This window comes from Vombatus ursinus, unplaced genomic scaffold (genome assembly GCF_900497805.2).
Source record: "Vombatus ursinus unplaced genomic scaffold, bare-nosed wombat genome assembly UNPS02009573.1, whole genome shotgun sequence".
NCBI classification, from domain to species: domain Eukaryota; kingdom Metazoa; phylum Chordata; class Mammalia; order Diprotodontia; family Vombatidae; genus Vombatus; species Vombatus ursinus.
Window position 1 is genome coordinate 503,513 of NW_020949351.1, and position 10,567 is coordinate 514,079.

At 37.9% G+C, this 10,567-nt stretch overlaps 1 protein-coding gene across 2 annotated transcripts in view; it reads right to left on the reverse strand.

The window, feature by feature from the left end:
- The window catches only part of SPIRE1 (spire type actin nucleation factor 1), a 240,612-nt gene that overhangs the window by 96,375 nt on the left and 133,670 nt on the right, over positions 1-10,567 (reverse strand). For both annotated transcript variants that reach the window (XM_027852423.1, XM_027852422.1), the window contains exon 4: positions 2,839-2,964. In XM_027852423.1, the coding sequence (XP_027708224.1) occupies positions 2,839-2,964 (126 nt within the window). The remainder of the gene's footprint in view (positions 1-2,838; positions 2,965-10,567) is intronic.

Genomic DNA, 10,567 nt, shown 5'->3' on the forward strand with positions numbered 1-10,567 from the left:
AGGGACTTTAAATCCACTAGTTGAATATGGCACTTTTATAGGTAGCTAGTTGGTACAGTGGATGGTTCAGCTGGACCTGGAAACAAGTACTAGAAGTACTTCAAATCTGGGCAAGGCATTTAAGCTCTGTTAGCTTCAGTTTCCTCATCTATAAAATGACGATAATAATAGCACCTGCATCTCAGGGTTGTTGTGAGGATCAAATGAGATAATACTTGTAAAAAACACTTAGCACATAGTAGACGTTATATAAATGCTTATTGCCTTCCTGCCCTTGGGGATAACAACTTAAGCCATGATCCTTTCTCTATTTCTATATATTAATACCCAAACACTGCTCCTCTTTGTTGCGGGTTTCCAAATAAGACAGTACACAGATCAACAGCCATTATTAAATCAATTGGACGTATCTAGACAGAAAAATAAATTTAAAAAGAAATTGGAAACGGAACTTAATAGAACAGAATAAATGTTAGAAATGGCTTCTATCCTACTCAGACAGAAAGGAGAATAAAGGAAAGGAAATTATACTTCACAGTCTGGAACTTTTTTGGCCAAGTGAAAAGTCAGCCACTACCATCCTATCTGTGCCTCTGAAAGCAGAGGTGGCTGCAGTTCTCCCAAGGTTATGACAACGGCCCCACAGGCTGCTGTACCTACTCAACACTTGGTTCCTAGACTAGTGGTAGGAGAGGACTGGCAATTGGTAATTACTCCAGCAGTTTTCTAGAGTGGCCATCAACAAGAAAAGGAATAGCACAAATCTGGCCACGTTACCAATAGAAAACTTTTTGGACAATTCTGAGCTGAAGTGAAATGTAAAAAATCCTAATTAGGAGTTTTACAAACTGCTTTGTTTTTGTTACATCTTTATTTTATTAATTTCAGTTATATTTTAGTAAAATATACAGAGGTGAGTGAGAAATCCTTTTAGTTTACACTAAGTTAGGAGATAGATTGGAATCTTAGTAAGATGAGAGACATGCTATTTATGGGTTATCACAAAATTCACATCCCTAGACAGAAACCTAGGCTGTGGCTCTACTATGAAAAGCTGGTAATGGAGGGATGTAGGCAGATTCCATATGTACCTACGCAAAGAGACTAAGGAAATTCAATAAGCCAGGTCTTACTTGGGCCTTGAGAATTGTTTGATCCATTCACTCATGATACAGAGAATCATTTGCTCTTTCTGAAAGCCTATTAGTGCCAATGTTAAAAACAAGTCCTCCTGTAGATAGCAACACCTCACCATTATACCTATGTGTAATATAAAGTTCTCCATCTGTAATGTAATTCCATTTCCTCTGATTTTAGTCCCCTGCAAAGTATGAATTTACTTTAATTAATCAAATTTATCAAATTAATCAAATGTTATCCAATTAAAAAAAAAGTCCTGGTATTATATGGGAAAGATCATTAGACTTGGAACTGGAAGAACTGAGTTCCAACACTGGGCTTCTGCCACTTACTAATGGCATGATTTTATCATTCATTTCTCTTGAACCTCAGTTTCCTCAGCTGTAAAATGAAAAGGTTTGATTAAACTTCCTTTCAGCTCTGTGCTATTTTGTGAAAAAAAGGAACAAAGGCAAAGAATAACACATAGTTCTAAAATGGTAACATGATGCAGATCGTAGTGGCCCTAAGAAGTTTTACTGGATGAAATGTTGGATTGATTAACTGCTGCTTGAATCCAGCTTTCTAAATCCCTTTTCAGTGATTCCACAGCAGAGATGATCTAAATGTCAATGTGTTGCTTTATTTTAGATTATGTATTTTAGCCAGAAAAGAAATGAAAAATGATGATTTACTTTCTCAAACAAATAGCATCACCTGTTTAGACTTCTATAAATATTTTTAATATTAAATGTTCACCTCAGGATTAAATTACAAGTAACTAAGTAATCTATGCTAAAAAAGAAGAGATAAGTAAATCAAAAGGCTAAAATGAGGTTTTGGGTTTTTGCTTCTTAGTTTTGATCTCCTTTACCCATCAAAGTTTTTTTTTGAACCAACCTGCTAAAAATAAACTATAAGATTTAAGTTTTACCTTCATACGTGAAGGATTTTTTTTTTCAAATAGGAAAGCAAGAGAGAGACAAAATGAGTAACAAAGAACACAGAAAATCCATTATGTAAATAAGTTCCAATTTGGTTGTATATTTATATTCATAAAAAAGCTTTTTAAAAATTCTTCCAATTTATGGGGGAGCTAGGTGGCGCAGTGGATAGAGCCCTGGATTCAGGAGGACCTGAGTTCAAATCCAGCCTCAGACACAAAACACCTACTAGCTGTGTGACCTTGGGCAAGTCACTTAACCCCACTGCGTAGCCCCCCCCCCAAAAAAGAGGAAAAAAATTCTTCCAATTTAAACATGGAGTTCCTATTATGATATTTAAAAATATGAAATTCCTGAAGAAAAAAGTAAAAAGAAGGTTTTTTTTTAAACACTGAACAAATGTTTAGTTAAGCAAATGACATAGGATCACAGAATCTTATAGCTTCAATATTTAGTAACTGTGTAGCCTCAGGTTTGTCATCAAGTCATTTAACATCCCAGCCCTGTTTCCTCACCTATAAAACAAGGACAATATTTGTGCTACCTACTTTACACAGGTGTTAACCTTAAAGTACCATCTAAATGAGAGTTATTTATTGATAATAGTTGGATGAGACCTTGGTGGTGATCTATATATGAATCCTTTCTACAAAGAATTTTTAGCATTCTGAATGCTAAGCATTTCTGGAAGGATTCGGTGAATTTTTAAAAATTCTTGTCATGGTCAACATTTGCTTATCTTCAAAACGCCAGTAAAATATCAAACAGTACTTACCTCCTTTGCACTCTTAATTTTGCTAAGAAATGTGTGCAACTCCATTGTTTCAGCAAATAACGCTCTACATACTGCCTGGTAGTGGTTTGGTGCCTCTGATTGAGTTGGAAGATGGGCAGCACACAACTATGGAATGAAACAGTAAAATAATAAAAATGTTTTTATGTGATTTTTTTCTACACAATCAATCACATTTACTACAAATCAATCAATACAAATCAACATACATTTATTTATTAAGCACCTGTGAAGTTCCAAAACCCCTGGCTAGTGCTGGCTGGTGTTACAAAGACAAAAAAAAAAATGAAACAATCCTGGCTCTCACAGAGCTTACCCTCTACCAGGGAAATAACACGTATATACTTAAGCATATACAAAATAAATGCAAGGTAGTTAAATACAAGTTATTTAAGCAGAGAGGACACTATAATTTGTAGTAGGATGAGGAAAGGCTTCATGTAGAAGGTGGAGTCTGAGTTTCACATGAAGGAAATAATAGATTCTATGAAGCAGGGACGAGGTAAGAGTACTTTCTGGGGAAGGGGAACTGCTAGTACCAAAGCCACACAGATGGGGAGACAAGGTGTCGTGTCTGATGAATGAAGAGAAGATTAGTTTGACTGGACTATAGGATTTGGGGAGAGCAACTCAGACTATGAAGATAGGTTAGGATTTTAGCCACTAGATAAGGACTAGATAATAACACTATAGAGGAAATATCCTGTCATTCTCTAAAACATAGCAAGCCACTCAGCATTCAGCCTCAGGAGAACTTTGTGAAGACAAAATCATTTCACTTGTACCAGAAAGCAGCCAAAGGAAAGACCCTTTAACCCTACTCCACCTCCCTACTCCCACCAAGTCATCAGACTTAATGGACCAGTAGAAGGCAATACATCCAGCAAAGAAACCCACCTAAGAACAAACATGGATGCAAGGAGACAGTCACCAGAGGCAGTTTCAGGGGAAACAAAACCTTGAGGCAGAAAGAAGTGCTGTTTATGGAATAAAAAAGACACCAATCTTAAGGAGCCCAGGTGAGCAGGTCACTCAACAGACTTATACCTCAAGGTAACAATGTAAGGACTTTATTAAAAGAACTTCTAGTCTCTGAAATACCAGGAGATGAGTTATCCTTCTCTACACGTGTATCCTATACAAGTGCCTCTCTACTGTGGTACTTTCAGTTTGCATTTTCCATCCCTCTTGATAAATGAATTTACTTTTCAAAAACTAAGTCAACTGGCTGATTGTTCATGGAAAGGCAGAGCAATAACGGCTAAGAAGCTATAGTGTTAGGAGTAATCATCCACAGGGTGATTCCTGAAACATGAAGTAGCAGTCAACAAATATTTATTAAGCACATACTATGTGCCAGGCATTGTGCTAAGCACTGGAGCTTAGAAGATCTGATGTGAGTAGGGTTCTATCACTAGATAGGTTTTTTTTGTTTGTTTGTTTTATATTTTACACCTTTTATTCCAGATTTGGGGGATAGGGGAAAGGGAGAATGGGGGAGATGAGGAGGAGGAACAGATGAGAGCCGGCAAGTGGAGTGCAGGGATTTGGGGCCAGTAGCTCCTCAAGAAATCTTCTGGAGGGGAGACAAAGCCACTAGGCCCCTGGGGGAAGGGGAAGCTGCTGGAAATGAGCTGTTTCACTCTGCCCAGAGGCCTTTCCTTCTTCTTCAGCAAGCCATGGCATGGAGTGCTAGCCAGCCCATTCAGAAGTCACTAAAGAGCAACTTGGGGGCCTTGCTCGACCCATCAGATGTCTGGGGGCTCTTCACAGGAGGCCTGGGCATGCTGGGTTCTATGCTGGAGTCTGTGTTGGACTCAGCGTGGCCCTGGAGGGCTGCTGGCATGGCTGTCTCCCGAGAAGATATGCCCCAGCTGCTGTTACTGTCTGGGAAGCTCAGGTCAGAGCTAGAGATCGCAGAGTCTGGGGAAGGTGGGGGATCCCCTTGAATCTGGGCCTGCAAAGAACACATCATGGCCCTGACAGGATTGATCTCCTGCTGAACATCCCGTGCCTCCACCCTGGCAGCATCTACTACCCGGCTGTGGCCTTCCTGATCACTCTGTACCTGGCTCCAGCACCTTCCAGCTCCACCCCTGAGCCTGGCCTCTGCCATCTGTCTCAGTAACAACTCCTGCTGTTGGCCCAGATGGTCCTGAAGAAGCTTCAGATCCCCTCAAACGGTCTCATACTCCTGGCGATCACTCTGCAGCTCCTGGCCCAAGACTGCAGTCACACTGGCTTCCCCGGGAGGGGCCTGCACTTGCCCAACATAGGCTCTGCAGCTCTGAGTTCAGGTCTTTCACATGTTGCTCTAACCTTGCTCATCCTTCAGGAGCCCCTCACAGTCAGCCCAGCTCCTCTTTCAGATCATCAATCTGACATCTCTGACCCTCCTCCCCCATCCAATTCCTCTGTATCAGTTCTTCCTCTCACTCCTCATTTGGATGAGATAATTACTCTTTTTACCTTTTCCTATACCATTTTCCTTTTTTGGATCACATGATACTCAGCTCTAACCCAATGTGTTTTTCTAAATACCCAACTACTAATGACAATCTTAGGCATGTGTTTTATATTCCCATGTATAAAAAGTAAACAATTTGTTCTTATTGAGTCCTTTGTAATTGATCTTTGAAGTTTACCTTATATTAAGTTCTGGTCTTTTTTGTGACAAAATAGTGAAAGTTTGTCAATTCACTGAATGTCCATTTTTTTTTTTCCATTCAGGATTATACTTAACTTTGCTGGGTGTGGTATTTTCAGTCACAATTCTAGTTCTTTTGCTCTTTGATATATAGGATTTCAAGATCTGCGGTCTTTTAATGTAGCTGCTGCAAGGTCTTGTGTACTTCTAATTGTGGCTCCATGGTATTTGAATTGTTTTTTTCTTGTTGCTCATATTTTCTTTTTAACCTGAGGTTTTTGGAATTTGGCTATGATATTCCTGTAGGTTTTCATCCTGGGATCTCTTTCAGGCAATGATTGGTGGATTTTTTCTATTTCTACTTTCCCCTCTTGTTCTAAAACTTCAGGGCAATTTTCTTCAATTATTTCTTGTATTATTGTATTAAGATTCTTACACTGATTGCAGCTTTCAGGTCGTACATTCTTATATTTTCTCTTCTTGATCTATTCTCCATATCAGTTTTTTCTTATGAAACGTTTCACATTCTCTTCTATTTTTTCATTCTTTTTATTTTGTTTTATTATTTCTTGGTCTCTTATAACATCATTGGTTTCCCCTTGCCCAATTCTAGTTTTCAAGGAGTCATTTTCTTCCTTATGATTCTAGATCTCCTTTTCCAGTTGGTTAACTTTTTTTCCGTAATCTTCTTGGTTTTCTCAGATTGTTCTTATTTTTTTAAAACTTTTTCTTCAATCTCTCTTACTTGATTTTTAAAGTCTTTTTTGACTTCAAAAAATTCTTTTTGGGCAGGTGACCATTTGAAATTATTCTTTGGGGCAGGAGAGGGGCTTTTTTTTTTTTTTTGCTTCAGTATCCTCCTCTGAAGACCAACCCCAGTCTTCTCTATTTCCATTTTAGCTGTCTATGGTTGGGTTCCTTCCCCTTTGCTTCTTCATTTTTGTTTTGTTATTTTTATTAGCTTGTTTTACAATCACCCCTAGTTCTACAGTGTGGGAGATGGTGCCTCTGGCCTCAGGTCCTTCTTACTATTATTTTTTGAGCTTTGTCCTGGACCCAAGCTCTGCACTCCCTTCTTCCTCCAAGCCACAGCTAGGGGCCCCCAGAACACTATGTTGGAAATGCTCTTGCTCCTTGAGGACCCTCTAGTGGCTATACCCTTCAATTCTCCCCTCTGGCCTGGAACCAAAGCCAAGAACTCAGCTTTCCTATAAGTGCTCACAGCAGCACCCCTGCCCCACTGTTTCTGCACTCATCAGTTATATGCTGGTTCCTTCTTACTGGACTATGTCTACGCAGCACAGCACAGCTGGGCCTGATGTCCCTCGGGCAGCAAAGGTTCCTTTAATCTTCCCCTGCTCAGATGTTTGACCCCGTCTGTGGGGTAAGAATTCCTGTGGCTGAGGCTGAGGCTACCACACAATCCAGCTGCCCCCAGGACTTATTGTTTGTGGATTCAGTGAAGATAGCCTGGAGGTGTTCACACTTCACTCAGGCCAAACCTACATACTGGGATCTTTCTTCAGATCTTCTCCAGTTGTCTCAGGAGGACCCCTGTTCTGCCCCAACTCTTGTTTAGTTTTGCCTAGGTTCACCCTGTGGCACTGTTTTGTCTTGTTTGTGGAGGAAATCTGGAGGGCTCAGAATTTTCTGACTTACTCCCCATCTTCCCCTCAAGTAGATTTCCCACATGAATCAGAGACCTTGAAGTTCCCACTCCTAGGCAAGCCAATCAGATTTATTAAGCACTTGCTAAGTGTGAGGCACTAATAATTCTTGAGTTCAAGAAGCTCGCTAATGAAATAGACAACACACAAACAACTATATACATATAAGATACAAATTGGGTAAAATTGAAGATAATCTCTAAGGGAAAGTACAGGCATTCAGGGTGAGGTGTCAAAGACTGTTACAGAAGATGGGATCTGAACTGAGTCTTGAAGGAAGCCAGAAGGCAGAGGGAAATGCATTCCAGTCAAGGGGAAGTCACTATATCAGCTTAAAGAATTATTTTTACAAGACTGTTACCAAAAGGGAAGAGTTTCCCATTAGACACAGGTAGATTTATTAATACAATGATCTGGATTAATTGATTGAATTAGCTAGTTATCTCTTTGATGGGATATTTGAAATTTCTGGTGAGCAGAGGGGATGAGAAGGAGCTGGACCACTGTCTCCACCGCCCCGCCCCACCAAAAAAAAACCCTAGATAGAATGTTTCAAGGGAAGAGCAATGGCAACAAGAGGACAACAGGAAAACACTGACACTAATTTTTTAAAAAGAGAATTAGAGAAGTGCTGAAGAAAAAGCCACCTACAAAACAATTTTGCCAGAGAGTGTTTTTTGCTGTGGGTTTTCAATTAACTTGTATTAAATTTAATTTGCCTTTGACTAGGAGGTACTTAACTATAACTTTTCTGTAAGTAGTAAATCTTTTGGATGAAAGATTCTTTAAGGAATAATTGATATAAAAAATTACAAATTATGACCATATGAAGTCAATTCTGGTTATTAAAAGCCAAGAATTACTTTCTTTCTTTAAAAATATTTATATTTAAATACATACATATATTTAAATACATGTTTTAAAGTTATCTATAAATATTAAAAAGTTAAGAAATCTTTCTTTTTCAAAAACATTTTAATTTTATTTTTTTCTCAATTACATGTTAACAAAAAATTTTAACATTCATTTTTTAAAATTTTGAGTTCCAAATTCTTTCTCCTTCCTCTCCCCTCTCCTTGAGCAAGCAATTTTACATAGATTATACATATGCAGTCATGCAAAACATTTTCATATTACCCATGTCGCAAAAGAAAATGCAGACCAAAAAAAGCAAGAATAATAAAGAAAGTAAAAAAGTATGCTTCAATCTTCATTCAGACTCCATCACTTCTTTCTTTGGAGATGGACAGCATTTTTCATCATTAAGTCCTTTGAAACTGTTTTGCATCACTGTATTTCTGAGAAAAGCTAAGTCATTCACAGTTAATTACTGTACAATATTGCTGTTGCTATGTAAAATGTTCTCCTGGTTCTGCTCACTTCACTTTGCATCAGTTTATGTATGTCTTTCCAGGTTTTTCTGAAAGTATCTTGCTTGTCATTTCTTTCAGTACAAAAGTATTCCATCACAATCATATACCACAATTTGTTCAGCCATTTCCCAACTGATGGGCATCCCCTCAATTTCTAATTCTTTGCCACCACAAAAAGAGCTGCTATAGATATTTTTTGTACATATAGGTAGGTCCTTTTCCTTTTTTAAATCTCTTTGGGATACAGATCTCAAAGTGATTATTGCTGGGTCAAAGGGGATGCACGGTTTACAATAGTTCCCAATTGTTCTCCAGAATGGTTGAATCAGTTCACAACTCCAGAAACTCCACCAGCACAGTATATTAGTATCCCTATTTTTCCACATCCCCTCTAACATTTGTCATTTTCCTTTTCTGTCATATTAGCCAAACTGATAAGTGTGAGATAGTACCTAAAAGTTGTTTGAATTTGTATTTCTCTAATTAAGTGATTTAGATGCTTTGATTTCTACTTCTGAAAACTATTTGTTCATATTCTTTGACCATTTATCAATTGGGGAATTATTTGTATTCTTATAAATTTAACTCAATTCTCTATATATTTGAGAAATGAGGCCTTCATCAGAGAAATCTGCTGTAAAAAATTCTATCCCCCCCCCGTTTCTTACTTCCTTTCTAATCTTGGCTGTATTGGTTTTATTTCTTCAAAAACTTTTTAATTTGATGTAATCAAATATTCATTTTACATCCTATAAATGTCCTCTACCTCTTGTTTGGTCACAAATTCTTCCCTTATTCGTAAATCTGACAGAAAATATTCCATGCTCCTCTAATTTGCTAAAAGGTCTTTTTTAATATTTTACCTTATTAAGCAAGCAAGTTGCATATTAAATATAATGGCTGAAAAAAAGGATGCAGGTTTTCAATAAACTTTAACAGGCTATTTAGGAATAATGATTTTTTGTGAATATTCTACAGCTTTTACATTTGTAATAAGCACTTTCCCACACTTTAGTAATGATATTATTTTAGTCAGAGTTCTCTTTAGTTGAAGAAGCATCATAGCATAGTCAATGGACAAATGGCTTTGGATCTAGGTAAATTTGGGATCAAATTCTACCTCTGACATTTACTAGCTATGTAACGCTAAGCAGGTCATTTAACATCTCAGTGATCCAGGCAACTAAGACTCTATGCCAGTGAATCACACAGATCTGGTCCCTCTCTATCCCTATCCTCTCTTTAGAGAGGGTAATACAATGTTATAATTATAAACCTAATCCCTGGTTTTGAAGCTAATAATAATAACAATAGCAGCTAACATTTAGATAGAGTTTACTATGTACTAGGCACTGTGCTAAGCACTTTACAATTATTATTTTATCTGATCCTCACACAACAACCTTGGAAGTTGGTGCTATTATTATCCCCATTTTACAGCTGAGGAAACTGAGGCAAACAAAGGTTAAGTGACTTGCCCAAAGTCATACAGCTAGTTGGTATCTAAGACCAAATTTGAACTCAGGTCTTCCTGAGTCCAGCCCCAGTGCTCTATCCACTTTACCACCTACCTTTCCCCTTTAACAGCTCCAAGAATAGGCTGAGAACTTAAAAGTCTTTCTGAAAAGCAAAATCCTGTAACAGATCTATCACTCTAAGAGCTTCCATTGCAACAAAACACTTACGAGATATTTTGCTCATTTATTCTCATTTGTAAGGCTCATTCTGTAAAGAAGCAGTAACTGCTGTGAGAAAATTCCAATTTCCACCAAAAAAACCCAGAATATTCTCAGGCATAGTTGAATTCCAGTCTAAGACATTTTATCTTCCAAGAAATAGCCTTTTATCTTCATCCAACCTGTCCCTACTAATTTTAAATCTAAACCAATTATGCAGTGTGGAATGAACAAGTAAATAAGTAGTATAAAGGAACCTATTTCATCTTTTAAAAAGTTACCAAAACACTTGCAGCATATAATCTACTTTCAGGCATTCAAATCCCCACCTCCACTCCAATCACCCAC